Source organism: Rhyacophila brunnea, unplaced genomic scaffold (genome assembly GCF_057557595.1).
Source record: "Rhyacophila brunnea isolate RB1 unplaced genomic scaffold, BYU_Rbru_1.0 scaffold_3, whole genome shotgun sequence".
Taxonomy (NCBI): Eukaryota; Metazoa; Arthropoda; class Insecta; order Trichoptera; family Rhyacophilidae; genus Rhyacophila; species Rhyacophila brunnea.
In genome coordinates, this window is record NW_028232965.1 from 8,404,797 (window position 1) to 8,426,830 (window position 22,034).

Genomic DNA, 22,034 nt, shown 5'->3' on the forward strand with positions numbered 1-22,034 from the left:
ATTACATTTTGTTTATGGCAAATAACGAATCGGCACGTTTTTTTTTATCTCGTAAAAACATTTATTATATTATATTTTATTTTCATCACCAATTGGGATGGATCCATTATTGGGTAATGAACCTCTTACTTAAAATGCAATTGTATATTATTTTAATATACACACATATATATGGGTAGGCTGTGTCTCAATCATTGGATATACCCAACCATCCAAGAGAAACGAAAACGGAGGGTTGGAATTCCTAAACTGTGATGATTTGACGGTATAGCGATAAGCAAGTGGCTGACATCCATTTCTCGTAAAAACAAAATCTGTTAATACAAACCTCCACTCTGTGGAGGTCCATATGATCCTATTAGAATCGGACATGGTCGAGAAGAAGAAGAAGATATTATACATAATATTTGATTGTTGCTAAATGTAAAGGTTATAACATAACATAACTAATTTAATGCTAACACCGCGACTGGCGCGTGTGGAGCTGTTGACCATTAAATATAATTAACGTGTTATTTAAATGTGGTAATTAAAAGGATAGCAGTGATTGTGTTAAGAGGGACATGAGCAGTGACCCGTCATAAAGAATGTGGGCAATTTTATATTGTGACCATAATATTATCTTCTTGGAAAAAATAATGCACACATTTGAATAATTAGTTAGTATATTTTCTGCAGATACTAATTTATGGTGTATTGTTGGGTTATTTCCTCTAATTAATTATAAGTATTTTTTTAGTTTTTCGAACCTACAAAGTGGAAATTTTCATTTCCTAATCAGATGTGAGAGATTTTTTTTTAAATCTTCCGAGCTGTCAATAAACAATAAGTATCAGATGATGTCAAACGAAACATAATGTAATTTTTAAATTTTAAATGAATATGGTTGATGATAATAGTAGGTAAAATTGTGTTTTTATTGACCGAAAACGAAATCTTAAGAACAACGATCTAAAATAAATGAGTCTCTTATTTAATAGAGAATGTGTGGTCACCATAGTTATACAGTTAATGGCGCCTTCCTTGTTGTTTTGTAAACATAATCATTTCTCCAATAAGTATTACCATAATCATTCTCAAAACAATCTGTCGTTACATGACAACTTGTGATTATCAAATCAACATGCGAATAATTCCACATAATTACACTAAGTATATATATTATTATAATTTCAATAATAGAACATTACTGGTTAGAAATGCCTCATATATACTTTTATACAACACAAAAAATGTACCTAATAGGAAGGAAATTACCACCATCTATACTCAATTTTAATTGACTAGTTGTCCCTTTCTTACAACATGTAGCTCATTTTCACTCCCCCACTTCATAATATTTATTTTCTTGGTCGTTGCATCATTAGTAAAGAATTGATTGTGATCCTTCTGAGCACTTCCTATTCTACTAACGTTTCTTCTTCAGGTAGAAGAAACTCAGCTAAGCGGATTGGCGACATCAATAAAGATTCAAACTAGTATTTATAAATCTTATGATCGGTCCAGCGTGTGGGTGTTCTTCTTTCGACGTGTCAAAAATTGGCCGGAGTGCTGGAAATTGTACGTAGGTAGTTGGCAGTATCACATTTCACCGTGAGGTGTTTTATCGGAAACATCATATCAAATGCGTAATAAAAACCACCGAAATACAAGGAAAATATAGAAGAAAATAGGTAGGTTAGTAAATTAAATACTTGTTACAATCATATCGTATATAATATTTCTATAACATCCTGTATGATTCAAAAGTAAGTCAACAAGTAGATGCTTATAATCTTATAAATATCAATCCGTATGTATCAAATATCTGTTAGTTATGACAGCTTTATTATCAGATATTTGACACCAATCAATATAAAATTAATGTTCTTATTGAATTTAATAAAATTGGAACATTATTATCTCAATGTTAAACGCATACGACCATCTCTTTCCGGTTTGACAGATCACGGTGAACTATGATACGGCAAAATGTAATACCTACGTACAATTTACATGTCACTTTCTTCTTCTTTTACTATGGATACTACCAATTCTGATAAGTCTCTCCGAAGTATCACCTCTGAGCCACATGACTAAAGAGCTGATTGTAATATATGTATAATAATAAATATTAGTGCTGTGAATACAAAGTTATTTAATACATTGCAAGTTATTCTAAATTATCCTGAATTATCATTAAATCCAAGTATTTTTTTTAATTCATGATAAATTTGATAGTAAGCTTTATAAAAATGTATAGGTAAAGCTTTAACAGTACCTACTTAAGTCAAATTTCTTGAATTTTAGTTGAATAATATTAATTTTTTAGGCTTTAACTTTTACTTCTATGCGTATACATTAAAATACGCTATCCTATATTATTTTTGACGTAGTTTAAAGAATACGTCATTAAATGTTTAAGCAATTTTCACGCATCGACTTATGAAATATATTATTGGATTAATACTTACTCCTGCAATTCTCTTCTCATCATGAGTAAATGGCGCTTCTCTCTTATTTCTGGTCCTCTGCTGGGGCATCATCTGTTCTTGTTTGATCACATCAAGGGCCTCTGAAACACGCATTCAAAATGTATCACTAATAATTGTAGCCATTACAAAATTAACTAATATTTGCGAAACAGGCTTTCTTTGGTACATAATATAATACTAATTACAGATAGTTCGATTTATGCAATACTATAAAAGATATTCGATACCTATATACCAGTGGCGAAGGGTGGAGGTAGGCTGTAAAGATCCACCATAAATAGAGCTCACTCAACTTTGTCAACCATACGTATATGTTTTCATTGAACTAAGACTTCAATTTACAGATGGTGTTCATTAGTTATTAAATTTAATTAAATCCTGTAAAAACCAAACCATAACTGATAATAGTCAAAAAACACTCATCTATCTATAAAATATCCAAAATTATGCCATTAAATCATAAATAAATATATTTTATCTATTATAGTTTGGTTTAGACAGATCTTATTGAATTTAAAAAAATAGCCAACAACATGATGTGTAATATGTATTTCTAATTCAACGAAAAAAAAAATAAGTATGAATGAATAGGTGTGCAAAATTTTGTACCAAAACCATTATGGTTTGGTTAGGCAGGGTCTAATTTTTTTTTTTAACTAACCAACGCCATGTGTAATTTGTAGTCTTAGTTCAATTAAAACAAATACGTATGACTATCAAAGTTTAATGTGCACTATTTATTTCGGATCTTAACAACCTACCTCCACCCTTCGCCACTGGTATATGCTGTACGAGTTTAGTATTTCTACATCACTTTTTATAAATCTTCATAGTTTGCATTTTATCAATATGTCAGCAATGCTTCGATTGCATGATTAGTGCAGTCATGCGCAACCTTCTACGCTTTTACCAAAGAAGAAACGCGAAAAGGTACTCGCATAAATCGGTCACACTTTCTGGCTGATTGCGCAATGTTTGCAGTCCACGGAGTCATTGCGAAGAGAGTTATATAATTACATAATTAGCTTCATAACTGCTATGATTAAATAAGTAGAGGTTACGCCGGCCGGTCAGTGTTACAGAATCAAACAGCGTTTTTTTTGTCGCAAAATGGAAAGTTTGCATCAGTGCGACACGGCACACCGTTTCCAGTACCTAAATAAACGTCATCAAACCATAAATTTTTACCAAAATGAGCGCAATCGCACAATTATATATTTTTCGTTATATTTGACAGTTCGTGATTATTTGGGCAATGCCCTCTGACATAAGTTGTGACATAAGTAGAACCGACAATATTTTTATAAACAAATGCGCGCATTTGACAAAAGTTATAAAATATCAAAACAATAAATAATTAGGTTAAAATTTCGGAAAACACGATACAATAAAGTAATATTATTTGAAGCGTCTAGTTTCAAAAGCCCCTAAAACGATTTTTGAAAATTTTTGAGTTAGATATGTATTTATTTGAATATTTTTGTTACCTATATGATGGCCATATATTGACCTTTAAAAAACGTTAAAAACCGTCAATACGTATGATCAAAAATTAGGGTAAATTTCAAAACGTGCTAAAATGGTTGGGTATGCTTTTCAAATACCCCTAAAATGGAAAGCCAAAATACTCCTTAGAATGTAACGAATTAAAAAATAGATACTTACTTAAAGTTTACAGATTTATTAGATATGATTTTATCACATTTTTTTCAAAACGACCTAAAATAGTTTTTCTCATTTTTCTACTACCTAACTACCTAAAATCGTTTTAGGTGCTTTTGAAACTAGGCGCTTCATTTATTGTATTGTTTGAGATGACACTTACACCCACAAAAAATCTAGTAACGATTCCAGTTCGATGGCTCAGTTCCATGTTACAATAAGACAAAAATTTCAAGTTTTGAGTTATGTTAGCCAGTATATATTTTGTATATCGCTCCTCTTCAGTTCCACAAAATTACAACTGGAAAAAAATACTAGTTGTCCTCGTAGGGCCGATGTTTTTGTCACTTTTCCACAAGTCAGCATAGGTGAGTCAAAATTTTGAACAGCCATTACGGGAACTGAGCCATAATAGAATTTAATTTAATAGAAATATACCTTTGCTCCTTTACATATCTTTTTGATTTTATTATAAAAGTTTTAAGTTGTTAGTCCATACTGCAACTAATACATATGCAGTTTTAATAATATTATGTAAAAAAGTTATTCCATTATACAGCGGGCACCAATAAAAATAAATAATAAATCTAAATACCTAATTATACTTTAAGCACCTGCTTTAAAATGAAATAATCTGAAGCTAAAGTATTGAAACTTAGTTGAATTTGTTTTAATATTTAATCAATTATATTGTGTACATAATATTTAGCAAGTCAGTCGAATTAATTGTAATAATTTATAACTAAATAGTAAAATAATCTCAATTGAGTTGGAATTTGGTCAAAAAAAAAAAGTCGGAGTTTGGTCGAAGTCAAGATCTCCAATTATATACAACTATAGTAATGTGTCATACAGCTTACTGAGGTGTCAATCAGAAATTAAAGATCTTGGCATATTGTTTGACTCACGATTATCTTTTCACTAACACTTATACGGCTCTGCATACGAGCAAGCTTCTATAGTCCGACAACATAAACGTTAACTTTTTGATGTTCGGCTGTTTTCCGCCAGTACGGGAGCGACTAAGGAACAGCCCGTATGAATAATTATTAAACTACTGTCCACAACAATATCTCGGTGATAACAAATCCCAGTACGAATCCCGAGAGACGCAGGTTCAATTCCTGCTGTGTGTCGTATTTTTTTCAAAAAAGATTTTTTCTATAGTTTATACCACTCAGAAGTGTTTTCAAATTATGTATGTTAAACGATATTTATCGGCCGATCTTATACATTGAGCTATGCTATATCTAATAATTTTCCTATTTATAATACTTTATTATACCTACCTAAATAACAAAGTTACTATTCAATATTCATATTTTGTATATTATATCTATTGGATTCGATCCCACGTCTAAACAAAATACATGTTTGTAATGTTTGTATGTGTGTTTATATATTCAATATTCTGATATAGTTTACAAATATTTGTCGTGCAAACAGCAAACAGCTAGTTCCAAGAAAACTTATTAAACAACATTAAATCGATAATTTTGTTTCAAGAAATTACTTGGAACAATAAATGCATCTGGTAGTAAAACCCTTATGTTTGGCAGTTTTTTCAAATTTGTCGCTTTCTCTTTGAAATAAAAAATACATATTTTATTTTCCCCATTGTATTTAGATAGGTACTGATCGATTAAAATATGTTTAAAGCTTTAATTTGATAATGAATTATAATGAATTTGTATATCTCTCCCCCTTAATACTCGTATAACCTCCACTTTATGGAAAATCCACATCTTCCATAAGCTATTTTTTACTTGTATTTATCTCATTGATTCTTTTGCGACGATAGCTATCTACGCTGATAATTATTTATTCTTCCAATCTCTTTTCGGCATAGATTTAATATAATAGAATGAATATGGCAAGGAATACTACACAAACTATTAATAGTAAGTTATATTCCTTTACGCCCAGTGTATTGAGTTTTTCATCATTTATATATAATACACATGATTATATTATCGTCACTAGAAAGGAAAATTCATTAAAGACGTGTTTAACAGAGTGTGGAATAGACACGGAGTTATTATAGTAATTAATGATAATCTAATAAACCAACACATGTCTCGATCGCTGATCGCTGGTTTGTGAGTGGCGGAGTAGGCCGGTGGCAATTTCCCGCTTCAGCGAGTGCACTTGCGACGCCTAAAGAAAATACTATAATATTTGCAACATTTCCTCATTTCATTATGCGACATTTGCAATGCAAGCGCGTACATAGAAATTATTGTATACAGGAGGCGGTTCCAGCTTTTTTTTAAATCAAATGAACGCAGCACTGATTTGTAAAGTTACTACTCCGTTGAAATGCCACATCTATAAATCTTGTAAATACAAGTTGCATTGTTTAATGCAGCGTTTTTCAAATGAGGTTCTGTAAAGTAAAAGTATGAATATTGTGACGTTTGCTGGTTTTTGTAAAATATTATTGATTGAAGAATAGTTCCACAGCAAAATAAACTCCTCACAAGAACGTTTAACTGCGGCAAGAGTTGTTGACATATTTTGATTAACAAACATTTCGTGGTTACCTGAAATTGCATATATTTGCTGTCATATTCACAGAATTAAAAAAATATGCTTACCGCTCCAAGAAAAAAACGTTTTTAATACAATAAATAAAATAGTTTTACTGTTTTGCAAGTTTCAATTTTGGAACTCATCTGTGAAGAATTCAAAATTGCACACAAAGAAGAAATTTTCTGCGAAAAAAAAATCGTTCGCTACCTATGTTAGAATATTGAAGGAGCTCCGTTATCTTTTGCAAAATTTAAAAGGGCCACGTGACTAAAATTATTTTGGAAACACCGGTGTTATCATGTTATTATAAAAATATCTTATGTTAGGGGTTATTTTGATTCCCAAATAACTGCATGTTGTGGCCAGTCATTAAAATGTGAATATAAACCTTTCGGCTGCATTTATCTGCCTTATTGCAACAATTTATAAACTAAAAAGGTGGCCCGAATCCTAAACCATCCTCATATATCCAACATTGTTATGATGCAACATCTTTATTATACTGCGGAAGACGGAGAACACAAAAAGAAATGTATGGGGGCCATTCATTCCAACTTTTAAAATTATGGAATAATATTGTATCGTCTTGCTTTTCTGCTTCTTTGTCCTCTAGACGTCCAATGCTGGACATTATGCCTCTGTAATTTCTTTCCCAACTCAGTCGTGTGATTCTTAGGATATCATCCGACCATCCTTTCTGAACCTCCGACCTTTCCGACCATCCTTCCTTCTGCGGAAGCTTTACTTTTGGACATTCCCCGAGCGACCGACATTTCCGATTGCCCGCCCACGCACACCGAGATAAAATCGGCTGTGAAAAGGCTCAAGAACGGAAAGGCACCAGGGGGAGACGGGATTCATCCTGAATTCCTCAAGTACAGCTTGAGCGCAATCCTGCACCCTATGTTTCATCTGATGACAAAGGTGTGGGAAGAAGAGCGCTGCCCAAGGGACTGGGTGAACGGTGAAATCATCACACTTCTTAAAAAAGGTGACCCTCTAAGCTGCGACAATTACCGAGGCATTACGCTACTCAGTGTTCCGGGAAAGATTTTGGCAAACATCATTTTGATGAGAATAAGGGACCCAATAATGCACGTCCTCAGGAAAAACCAAGCCGGGTTTCTACCTGGTCGAGCGTGTGCAGACCAAATCCACAACCTTCGATGTCTTCTCCAGCAGAGCCATGAGTTGAACAGTCCGATGGCCTGCTGTTTTGTGGATTATGAGAAGGCTTTCGACAGTCCGCACCGCCCCTCCCTCTGGATGATACTGGGAGCATACGGGATCCCTCCCAAGATCATTGCCATAATCAAAAGCCTGCACGAGAATAGCGAATGCTGTGTCAGAATTGGAGACACTGTCACGGAATGGTTCGGGGTCACGACCGGAGTCAGACAGGGTTGTGTCCTTGCACCGTTTCTCTTTATCATTCTCTTTGACTTCATACTACGGAAGTCAATACCACCCGACCGAGGCATACCTGTTACCCCCACGGTGAAGCTATGCGACCTGGAATACGCCGATGATGCTGTCCTATTCGACAACTCAATCGAGGGCATTCAAGAGACAATCGACAGGTTGCATAACAACTCCTCTCGCGTTGGTTTGAAAATCAACGCGAAGAAAACCAACGTCTTGTGCAATAGCACCTGTCCTGATCCAGATTTCCCTCTGATTAGCGATGGACAGAGCATCGAGAGCGTCGACAGCTTCAAGTACCTGGGGGTACACATCACGGGAGATGGCATTTTGCAGAAAGAGCTCGCTATCCGAATGGGAATGGCTGGAGCAACATTCAACTCGATGCGAAATGTCTGGGACTCACGATTGTACTCGGTCAAAACCAAATGCCGCCTATTCGACGCTTGCATTCTGACGGTGCTGCTTTACGGTAGCGAATCATGGCACCTTACGAAGGCTCAGAGCAACCGTATACTGAGCTTCGAAAACAGATGTTTGCGACGAATACTGGGTGTGCGGTGGTATGACTTTAGGAGCAACGAGGAGATAAGAGAACGTACCAAGCAGCCTCTCATCACGCTGAAAGTGAAGAGGCGACGTTGGACCTGGCTCGGCCACGTGCTGCGGATGCCAGAAGAGAACTTTAACCTGGCTTGCCTGTTCTTCAAGCCGACCGGATTCCGGCGTCCTGGAAGGCCGCTAAATACAATCTACAGAGTGTATACGGCGGAGCTACGGGATGCTGGTTTGACCTGGAACGAAGCAAGAAGACTGGCGAGCGACAGGGATTCTTGGAGGCGCCGCGTGGTGTCCATATGCTCCAGTTAAGGGGCGGATATGGGCAAAGAAAGAAGATCCTTTCTGCATTGCAACACTACCCAATTGAAAGGGTGGTCTGGATCCCAACCATCCTCACCTCTGCATACTTGATACAATGCAGGGAAAGGTGAAGAGTGTGGTTTCCGTGATTTAAAAAAATCAGTTACCCATTCTTTCCTTTTTTTCTCATAGTATAGGTAGTTACTTAGTCACTATCTAGTTTAAAAAGATCCGTAGCTTAAACAATCTTCCTTTGTGTGACCATGTTACAACGCAGTGCAGTTATTCACTACTAATCACGGTCAGCTGCGGTTTACATACGATGCGAAGTGCATTTTTCATACTGTTTGCATGGATCTTTCGGACATTCAACGTAGCTGTACTCAATACTCGCGACTTTCTATTGTAGTCGTTCAGTCTACAGCTTAACACGATCAGTGAAGTGTGAACTACAACTTCAACTAGTTTATGTACATGTGACTTGTCGCAGTTATACCTGCTCGTATTTGCGATAGCGCTAAAGTGTGTGATATATGTCAGTCCCTAGTGTACAGGAGTGCAGTCATTATAGTGTGTGGTCGCAATTACAAAAAAACACGTATAGGCATACGCAAAGGGCCCGTCGTCTATTCCGCAACACGCTCTGGCTGTGTTGTCCTGCCCTATTGCAACACTTCCCATCAATACTGCGGTTTTGCAAGGCGCGTAAATTGGCCAAAGTTGGCGAAGTATGGAATTCACGTTTTTTATAATCTTGTAATCCGGGTCGCACGAGTGGATTTTGCAAATTATACACAAGAATGTCAATTATCTGAAGCTTATATAAAGACAATCTTGCATTAAAAATACACTTTTTATTTAACATGCATTTTCCTGCTTTGCTCGTCCTAATTCGAGTACCGCCAATACAACGCAAGCATTTGGACGGTTCTGGTTTCCGGTAGCGAAGTATGACCTCAACGACGGATGGCTCAGAGAAATTGGTCTTCGAGAACGGATGCCTGTGAAAAGTACCGATCGTGCATAAATGCTGATAATATTACTAGCAATTACAAATTACTTCCAAAGTGAAAAAATCACTCCGACGGCGCTGATAGGTTAATAGCTTTTGCTTGTGCGACAAATTGCCATTGGGTGTTAGAACATACAATAGTTATGTTGCTAGGATTCAAAAATCTTTGATTGATCGTTTACACTCAAATTGTAAAAGCGTAACAAATCAACCAGAATTCGACGAAGTGGAAAAGATGGACTAATAAGACGTGAATTATAATATTGTTGTAGGCTACATTCTTTCACTTAATCTAAAATACGGTTACAGTCACTTGATATATTCTAGGAGATTTTGAGGTCCCCGTCTCCCATATGTTTAAAACGAACGCCTCTTTCTCCTGTAGAATTTATTATTTGATCTTCGTAGTTAGATCATTAAATACCATTCAATTGTGTATTAGGCAGACCTTTGAATACTGAATAACTTGAATACATGAAGACAAGCGAACGACACACATTTATTATGTTTTAAGAATTGGCAAGTTTACACAGCTTACGCAGTTGTTTAGAAACACTTTATTAACTATTCATATTTTTTTTTGTTATATTTTTTATTGTGATCCTTGACTTAATATGTAGATGATAAAGTTTTTACCTGCGTTATTGTATTAATTTGTTATATACGTTAGAGTTAACTGTATTCGTCGTCAGTGTGTATTCGCCTTTTGCACATATTGCCCGAAGATGCCGAAAGGCGAAACCCGGGTCGCAAAAAACGACTCAAATGGAATAGTAAAAAACTTAAATCCATTAGAATTTAAATACAAAAACCCATTAAATACCTTCGGTCGATAGTATTAATAATATTATAATAGCAATTGATTACAATACCGTGTTGTTTTTATAAGTTGGTGTTAAAATATTAGTCTCATTTTACAAATTATATTGGTTTCACAATGTTTTGTTATTTCTGTTAGATTGAAAGCAGGATATATTTTTTCATATTTGTGTGGGTATAGAATACCGAATAGTAATCAGCAACTTCACCCACTTGATTGGCTTTAGATTCGCACTCAGATACAGTGCCCACACATCATGTATGTGATCTGATCACTGATCACACATTTTGGTTTGGTTGTTAGGTGGAATCTATTTCTTCTAGAATCTAAATGTTATAATTATTTATAGAGCTGTTTCTGTAACCAATCACAAGCGGTAGACTTGGCAATCAATCTCAGAACGTCTTTCGACTATTTAGATTATTTTCCATCATTATTATATCAGTCACGATGATGGAAAATAATGATACATTTTTTTAAACAAGCAATATTTTAATCAATTATTTAAAAGCACCTACCTACCTAATTAAAATTAATGTTATTTTTTTAATAATACTTTTCTAATGTTTTGTTCGCAGCGTCGGGTATTGTTAAATCAAAGCTTGATATTTTTAACCCTACAGAACTTCGATTTGAACAAATTATTGTATTTAGTAAATATTTCTGTAATTTTCAGCAATAGCCTTTTTTAACTTATTTTTCAAGCACTGTAGCTCTTGCTAAATTGGAATCCAGAGTAATTATAGTCCATTTAGCCCCACAATAAAGTCAGAGATTGATTGTGTTTAGTAATATAAAAGAGAATCAATGTTTGACTAAAGGTTACGTTCACGTCCCTGTCGTGAATGAAAAAAAAATATAATGTGACACCCTCTGTTGGTGACATATTAAGGATTTATTTGTTTATATTTGATTTTTAAATTTACTATAATATAGAAAAATAGTCATTAAGTTCCATACAATTAGGGTGGTTTAAATTAGGACGATAATTGTGGAATACATTACATTACAATATAAGAGTTTGAATTCTACTGAAATATTGTGTGACTGACTAGACCAGTGGTTTCCGAATTTTATATTACTACGCTCCTTATTTTAAATCTAAACATGATGGAAGAGTCACGCATGACAAAGGAATGACTGTTCGTGAAACTGGAGGATGAAGGGATGGTGTCAAGTTGAATTTAAAGATCCTGGACGTACACAACTGAAGGGAAGCGGCTTTGGACGGTTATATGTAAGTTATACGTATGCAGTTCATCGTGGGACACTTATTAGTGCGCCGCAGTACGTGAAACATAAGTTCGTATAACATTTTATCAATTGACGAGTTCTTCGTTTAACATTTCACCGTTGAATACATTTTTACGTATCTTACAAAATGCGGCGATAGTTTTCAAATAGTACTGTTCCAATTAGATTAACCCTAACCTAACCTAACCTAGCAAAGACATCTCATAAAATTCGCCACATGTTGTAGCATACGTACAAATATACTCCACGGTGAAATGTTCAACGAAGAACTCGTCATTTGATTAAATGTTACACGAACTCATGTTTTACGTAATGCGGCGCACGAATAAGTGTCCTGTGCTGAACTGTTTACGTACAAATTTCCGGATACGGCTTTGGACAGATATATTATGCCAAAAGGGTATTTATTTTTAATATGTTTATATGGCAGGATATGATTTATGTATGACAGTTAAAAATAAAATATCAGATGAAATAAATTATTTACGATAAGACATATTATAATAATTACATCTTCATGTGTGTATTTCACCGAGTGTTCATCTTGTAATTCTTATTTCGCACAAGAAAAAAATATAGATAATAGCTTGTAGGTAATTTGCAAATTAAACACCTTCGAAATGAGAAAACAGTTTCCATTATGAGTGTTTAAAATAAATTAATTGGCGCGGTGTAGCCAACTGGATGATATGCTTTCTAAATCCAGCAGTGGAATCTTTCATCGGAACACACGCGACATGTTATTGTTTTTGTTCACATGCCGTGACTTTTTCTTCACTGTCCGAATTGGCCGAATCGTAATACCGCATGCATACCGTTTTTTTCTTAGCGGTACACTTACTATAATTGTGATCTAAATAAAACTGCACCTTTCTATTAACTGCAATAAACTGTTTTTAAGAAAGGCCTCTGGATTTCAATGCATTATTTTTCCCGGTGGTTTTACATTATATTATGATTTACTCAGTGTTAGTAAAGCTTAATATAATAATATATAATGGTTGGAAAGCGATATATTATTATAGTCAATATATACGGTGTAATAGTTGGCATACTTTAGAAAGCATACATTTTTCTACAGAATCGTTAAAGCAGAACATAAAATTATTGATTGTCAATATATTATTATCATTTTAATACAACGTACTTATATTTATACATATACGTGCAATCGGTCGAGAAAATGGTTAATAACCAACGTTCGTAAAAAAAAATCACGCAGCTGTGGAATACATGTCGACTTTGTAAACGAAAAAGGGCGTAATCCACACAAATAAAATATTACAGGAGGAACAAAACGTTTTTGGTCAAAGTTAAAATACAAAATAGACATATCCTTGAAATGCATGATAATCAATAATTTGGTTGTTATATCCTTAATCTGATATTAATTATTGAGTTAATTAAAAAAACCAACAAAAATGATGGCTTAAGTCGCTTTTCCCACGTCACTTCCTTCTTTTTTTAATTGCTAGCTAAATTTAGCTAATACATCGGCATCAGCAGCTTACATCCTTTGGACACAACGTGTATTGAGTCATGTAATCATTATGACGCTCATTCAATATTGGTTGCAACACACACTATTGCACGTTTATAATGCATGGTTCATTTTCGTAGTACAGTCACACATTCAAAACTGCGTCAAAATGTAGTGTATTGGGATATAGCCTATCGGAGTTCTATTTATTAGTCTACGTCTATGTAGGTACTTCAGAATTAGTATCATTAAATACTTGGTTGTAGGTACTAGCTTAATTCTAGGTATTCTCAATTTTATCTACATATCTAAAGAATCCCATTAATTACTTTTGCTAGATATCAGTGCCTGTTCGGGTTTTACTTATCTATATAATATATTTATTACTGTTTTCTTTTAGTATTATATGTAATAAAATATGTTCAATTGTAAATTAGTGAATGATATGTTGCGGTCTTACAGTGTGGCGAATTAAAAATATGAATTCGATGAATATATTTTTTGATATTGTGATTTTTCGCTTTTGATTTAAAACTACTTTTCTATCATCGAAAAAAATCCATGAATATATTATTATAACATGGGTTAAAAATAGTATGTTTTTGGTAAGTAGGTATATCAGACAAAAAGACGTTTAAAATATGAAAGATGCATTCAATGAGTTCATTGACTATACATCATTATTATAAGAAACACCTACCGTGTGTGATTATTATTTGTTCTTACGTTACATGTAATTCTTTTAATGAAAGTGATATTCTAAGTTCTGTTTGTCGTAGGTTTTGTAACAACGTTTTTGGTGTAATGAACTAATTGCCAGGTCGTATTTATGTGACAATGTTGGTATGTAGTCGATTTTTAATTGCGCCAGATTTGGCTATATAATAATGATATTGTTAAAACAGTCACGAGCCGTGATTTCTATTGTATTATTTTAATTTACACATCTGTATGTAATTTAAGCTTGCAACGAATGGGAGATTACGCTCTAATATTAAAAGTGAATAATTAACATGCATTTTTCAATTGCAATTGTTTTTTATAACATTTTACGCCATTATGATATGAAATAAACAATGCATGTTAATTACATAATCTATTTTTTTATTATTAGGATATAAAATATGAAAGTAATTTATTAAAATTACTCAAACAAACTCAACAAAAAAACGGAAAAAAAAAACAATTTTCAAAAGAACAAATGGTAAAAATCTAAACTATGTGTTTCCCAAAAGTTAAATCTCTACTTCAAAAAATATCCTGCTGCTTCTGATCTCTTAAATAAATTACATATGAAGGCACATCCGCTTCATGGTTATATTTGAATTAATCGATCAATATTAATCATCCTGCTAATAAACTCAGTTGATTATGCTACGCTATATTTATATTATCATAATTTTCATAATTAATCTGAAACAGATATGTAAATACGAAATACCTTATTGGAAACATTATAAAGATACATTCTTTTACCATTAAAAAATGATATTAAAAAAATTATTTTGCGACTAAATTATCATTTATGTTTTTGGCTAATATATAATATGTGACTTGAAGAGCTTGTCTGTGTATTTGAATAGGGTAAGAGCTACTATTATGGGCCAGCTTCAATTATTGGCCACTTGCAGATAAAATCTAGTTTTTTAAGATATTAAATCAACACTGCCATCTGTTAAGTTATTAAAAAATCTCGTCAATTATTCCTCCGTTGGTAAAACAGATAATTGTTACTTTTAGCATTATAAAACAACCTCAAAACCGCATTTGTATCTGACAGTTTAAGCGAAACCGTGAAATAAGTGCGATTTGTTGTAAATTGTACAAGGACATGACTTCTGTTAAAAGGTATGTTAAACATTTAATATCATACAAAATGCTAATCCAATTGACAAGTATCTATGTATTTGATTTATGTATACATCATTAGACATATATTTTGGAAAAAATAGGTGGGTAGGTATATTATGATGGTGGCCAATAACTGATTCCAAAATACGTCGATTTTCCTTTATCGGCCGGCCTTGCTAATAATAGAATAATATGTGACTAATTAGTAAAGTATTACATTTATTTTTATTAGTTGAATAGTGTTTTAACAGTATTATTAATCATCTTTGTTTTTATTAAATTTCTCCGACATTCGTAGATAAATGTTGGCCACCTGGCCCACAATTGTAGCTTTGATGGCCGATAATAGAAACTTTTTTCTTGATTGTTCCAGAATAAAAATGCATCAAAATAAACGAATGAAATATAGTCAAGAACTGAAGAATTAAAGAAGCAATAGAGTATATGAAAGACCATAGTGAAGAGTCTTTGCGTTCAGTAACAAGAAGATTTGAAATACCAAGAAGCACACTAAAATTCAAAACTAAAATTCCTTCCGCAAAAATTCTCTACTGAAACTTCAATGATTCTCATTTATCCTTTATGCTACGTCAAGATGTTTGTTAACTTCTATTAGCTAGGTATTAGATTTCTTTTGAATTTTTGAAATCAATTTTCAACAAGCTCTACGTATTTAATTAAATATGCCTATCTCACTGTAACTCAATGTGAATGTGTTCTTTGTATTTTTAAGTAATATGTTACGTATGTCTAATAAAATGACGATAAAGTTGCATTAAGTACTTGATTGAACACTTAATAATGATGTGTGATCATAATATTACATAAACTGTTTTTTTAATTTTTGTTTAAATAATGTTATTACAGCAATTTCGGGGTGGCCAATAATTGCATTTTTGGTGGCCAATAATTGAAAAAAGTGGCCAATAATTGTAGATTTCTGCCTTTTTTTTTGATTATTTTTTTTATGGTGTAAAATATTTTTTTTTTAATGTTCTGATAATTGATTATTATAAATAAATAAACAATTTAACAAATAATATTTTTTTATTTCACCTTCCTAATGATATCTGTCCACAAAAAATTAACAAAGTTGAAAAAATCCTTAACTGGCCAATAATTGTAGCTCTTCCCCTATATTTGGGAAAAAAATAAATTCTACTTAAAATATTCATTATTTTAGTTAGGTATTTAATTAGGTAGGAATTATAAATTACTATAAACTACTTACATAAAACTCAAAACTGTGAAGCAATTTTTGATTTGAAGTTATAAATTGTAATGATATGTAACTAAGTAGGTAATTCATTTTGAACATTTTCTTTGCCAAGAATCATAAATTAGTATAACGTTCATCAACGTTGGACTCCTTCTCCAAAGTCTCCAACAGATTTTTTTTTCGGCCAATCTTCGATAAAACACGCATAAAAAAGAAACAAGAAAAAGTGGAATGTCTGTCTTATAATAATTACAATTTATTTTTATAGAGCATAATAGCGCATGTACATGTGCATGGATTTACTGGCACGAATAATGTGTAAATTAAACTATCGCGATAATAATTACTGTTTACACGCAAAAGTGCTGACTGTCTCACCAATCTCATTCTTCAAACATAACCGAGACGCGTTGTTGTCATTGTCATTGTATGGTGCTATTATGTAATGTTGTGAAAATTGGTAAACGTCAAAATGCTCTGTACGTTGTAGTTCGTATTTTTCCGGCAGGTTCGCCACTATCGTAAAATACTCTACTGCGCATACCATGTTCAGAAGCTGAACTTTTTTGATCCATACATGCAATCTTAGAACACGTGCATTTTCAGCAGTAAATCCTTGCACGTGTAAACTGGCTATTATACTATCAATTACATTAAATTTAGTACATATGTTATTATTTAATTATTATGTACCTACAATAACAAAATGCTGTACCTACGTGTGCAAATTATTGTATAAATATCTTTTATGACGAAACAAATCATTTGTTTATTAGGTAATATTTTTATTATACCAAAAGAAGAATTCAAATCATGAAAATGTACAAAATTCGTTTGAGAGAGATGTTTGAGGAAGAGATTGTATCTGCATACCTAGGAAATCAAGTAAATGTAATATTCACGTACCTACCTACATAATATATATTATTTAACATTGAATAATAGGCATGGTAAAGGTATACATATATATATAGCAATCTTGTTATAGTTTGCCATTTAAATGTCGAGTCACAGTCACCACAATGATAAATAATTGCTTATAAGTATTATTCGACGTGGGAGGATATGAGTCGTCCAATTTTATAATCCGCCTTCCTACGGTCCAGACTCCTGACACAGGTGAAACGGTATTATTAATTTAACAGATGTCTGATCTTGGTAGTAGTTAAGATTCAATTACATTTGGCTCGATCATTCAATCAAAACTCTTCCCAGTTTATTACGTACCCATTTATAATTCGATCTAATATCTATTTGGTTACTGCCTAGCCGCGTTGCTAAGAATTCGTAGCATGCACGTTACAATAATTTTATTAGTATTAATTATTATTGTACAAAAACAAGAATAATTTTATAACCTTGATAATATGTATATTTATATAATATATATGTTTGACTACTCTATGCAATATAGTCAACAATAATTAGGTACTGTCTGACCTGCCAAAAAGTTGTGGTTGTTAGAGGAAGTTTTAACCTATAAAACTGAGTTTGGGAAATCCTTACTTCTAATTAATTGTATTTACCAATATCTACCTATTCAATGTGCGCCCACGATGGCCGCGCGTCAGCCGATAACGTCGTGGGTCCCAGGCTCGAATCTAGGGTCTGGCAAGTATGTACACATATTGTTTTTCAGAGTATGGACTTCATAGGTTGAACAAGTGGTTTAAATCCATTTCTCGTAAAAATAAAATGTGCTAATACAAAACTTCCACTCTGTGGAGGCTCATATTATGATTTTATTAGGATCGGACATGGTATAAAAAATACATATTAAAAATATTTTAATGAGATGATTAAATTACTAACATCACTAATTTATTCAAAAAATCATCCTTTTTTACAAATTTATTTATTTAGAAAAAGAGAATTATAGAATTACAGCGATTGGCCAATGCGCCATAATACATAATAAATACAAATTATAAAAATGACTCAATTACAAATAACAACCAATATAACAAGAAAGTAGAAAAAAAGTGTGTGCTTATGTAGATATTAAAGTAAAAATGACAAATACAATTATAAATTTAATGTAACGTTAAGTTTAATGAAAAATAAAAATAATAACCCTTTAGTGGTGATATACAATAATTAGTATTTTAATAACATCACGCAGGCGCGCACATATAAAAATGATTAGGAGGGAAAGTTTAATTTAAAAATATAGCCATAATATTTTTTATTGATTTTTAAGGCGGCGGGGTTGTGCCACTGACTTCCAAATATATTCAGTTTCTCGTCGTTTTGACCGCGGAATACCGAACTTTTCCAGATAAATTCCCTATACCAAGACACTCCACATTTTAAGCCTAGCAATAAACACCTGACCGGCAGGTATAACTTCAAACATGCGCGTCAATATCATTTTACTCCCTACTTCAATTATAGTTTGTCAATTTATGGCTACGGCCGTATGTTGTAGCTTAACCACTGGGGAATGACAAAAGAAATGGCGTATTTCAAAAAAACACTACCTTCTTCTTAGGTCAATAATTATTATAAAGCAATCATTATTCATAAGATGTTTATCACACTTGAATGGTCAAAGACATAGCTTATAATAAGTATCTTTAGAATCATCTTCAAATGTGTTAATCTTGCCGATTTTTTGAATAATAAAATGCCTAATTCTTATCAAATTTGGGATCACAGAGATTATCAATATATTTTTTTATCGTGAATATTTTACAAAAATTATCTCGTAATAAATTATACTAATGGTTTTATAAATGCGTTTAAAAATTAATAAATGTAAAAAATCTTAACACCACTGCACAGTTATGTACCGAAATATGACTATATTCTAAAACATTAGAGCGAGAGGTTTAAAAGAATTCTATTTTATGTAACAAAAATACTTTATGCAGTCATCAAATGTTTAAAATAACTATAAAGGATAATAAGGCTTCAAAATTAAATAAATAAATTATCTACAACGTTTAAGGAGTGTCCAGGATCATGGTTTGAAAATACAATACAAACTCAATTTTGACCTACGACGAGCACGTGGGCCGACTGTTCATAACAAAATAATATTTAAAGCAAAATTTGAGTAGTATATTTGTATCACAAACTTCCGAATGAAAATAGAGTGGAATCAATAATAAATTTATGGGTATGTTTACATTGTTTTTTCATTCAAAGATGTCGTGTATGTTGAAATAATATTACTTTCCATGAGATGAAATTGAAACTAGAAAAGGAAGGTGATCGGAAACGGCCGCTAGAAAATGGCATTGTTCGTCTCGATTGGACTGTAAAAGATGGATATATTATGTTATTATAGTTTAGCGTAGTGGCGTGGGTAAGGTCGGAACTCGGAACATGCCGAGAGAAAGGAGACGAGATCGTTTCCCATCATCAACACTTCGGCTAAATAGATATTGTGTTTTACAACACCATAAATGCATAAATTTCCCTACAAATCTCTCCGGTGATGTATTTATAATTTTATGGTTGCGTTTGTTTATAAATGTTAGATTAGTATACAACTTTAGCTATTGTATATTATTATTATGTCGACCACAATATTCAATATATTTCATAAAAAAGAAAAAATAAATGCAACTAAGAATTTCTTGACCAAATGTACACATTGAAGACAGCAACAAAAATGATGTAGGTATGCAAATAACGCCAATGGTAAAATACATATTGGTATAGTCCGAAAGTAGGTTATGGCATTATTGAATTTTCATTGTCCATTAAGCGAACGAAAACAAAAACATAATATCGTTATTCATATATGTCATATTACCGCTAAGATATAGACTAACTTACTACGTTGATATGAGAGGAAATTATTTAGTTTTCAATAAGACACTAATTTATAACACAAAATTTAAGCGAGCCTCTCGTTCGTTGCTCTGGGATAAGGGAAAACACATATAAGAAAAGTGTGATGCCTTCTGGGTGAGGCTGTAATTCTTAAGCGTGGAAAAACATGAGAAAAACTCAAACACGTGTTCAATATTTATGTCTGTATTATACAATGACATTATTAATGGACGACGCACTCAGTACAGTAGCTAGCAAGTAAATTCAAACGTAACATTCGCACGTGCATAGGTAGACGTCACGCAATATCCATTATGCGATATCACGCATCGGGAATTTATAGCAATATCACCTTTATTGTAATGGCGTTAGAACAGTGTTTCTAGTATCAATGTTCGTTTGAGCGAACCTGTTCGAACCGAACCATTCGGCAGACCCGACAAGAAGCATCGAGAATTTTTTTGTATCTTTTTGAACCTTTATTGTAATGGCGTTAGAACAGATTATGCCATTCGGCAGACCCGACAAAAAAGTGAGTGTCATTTTTTTCCAGATGCTTCGTCCATATTAATGTCATTGGTACTATAATATGCATTAAGTTTGTAACGTAAACGAAATTGTATTAAATATTGACAATATTGGTAACAAAGTAGGAAAACGCCTTCAAAGCCTTGGTCCATGACGACTGACTTTCATGTGTATATCTTGTTTATCTGTTCTGTGGCTACGATAAATGCCTGATAGATTATGGAGACGTGGCGGGTGGTAGAAAAAAACGCATGTGTAGTTTGTTACCTTCATACAAAGTTCTCTACTCCATCCAGTACTCATTTATAATGATTCCATTAGTCTGGTATATAAATGGGATACCGACTTAATATAAATTATATTGTATTCTACAAATTGGTTTAATTGTCTAAAATGCTGCATACTTAATAACTATGTACATCTCGTAAACCTATATCGATTAGTTATTATTATTATTTTAATCTGTTGGTATTCTACTAATATTTTTTGTTGTTTTTAACTACTTAAGTAAAATTTTCAACAAATTGTCAAATATAAGGAAATGGTTATTCTACAGTAAATATTATTGAAACTATAAATCATTACTTTACATGAGAAATTATGTTGAGAAATAAACATAAAATATGCTGAATCTCACGAATAATAATATTTCTTGATAGAATTTCGGAAGCATGTGAATTTTTCTAGACATCAATTAATGTTTTAATAAAAAGATCTGCCATGTTAAGCGATCTGTATCACATTGTTAATGAATGTTAGAATTTATTATAATTAATAATATTTTGTTGTACTTTGTTCATTTATTAGCTGTCATTCAAATTCAAAGTAATTTTAACCCAATGGGATGAGCAAATGACCAACAACAATCCATTTTAAAACAACCATATCAGGATAACCTCAATTCTGTGATAACCGTAATTAACTAATCATTATTAATGCTAGTATTTATACAAGGGATATAAGAAATTAGTGATAGAAATATCGAAGAAATTCTATATCTTTGAGCCATTGAAAACGACCATAAGGTACACGAAAATTGAAATACTTAATAAAAACCGTTGGATACTTTTTAGAAAAAAAAATGGAAACACATGTATTATTTATCACCTATATTTGAAAATCATTAATAATTTTAA

At 32.6% G+C, this 22,034-nt stretch overlaps 1 protein-coding gene across 1 annotated transcript in view; it reads right to left on the bottom strand.

The window, feature by feature from the left end:
- Window positions 1-22,034, bottom strand: part of Obp73a (Odorant-binding protein 73a) — a 54,993-nt gene that overhangs the window by 14,180 nt on the left and 18,779 nt on the right. The window contains exon 3 of the mRNA XM_085952665.1: window positions 2,454-2,554. Within this exon, the coding sequence (XP_085808791.1) occupies window positions 2,454-2,554 (101 nt within the window). The remainder of the gene's footprint in view (window positions 1-2,453; window positions 2,555-22,034) is intronic.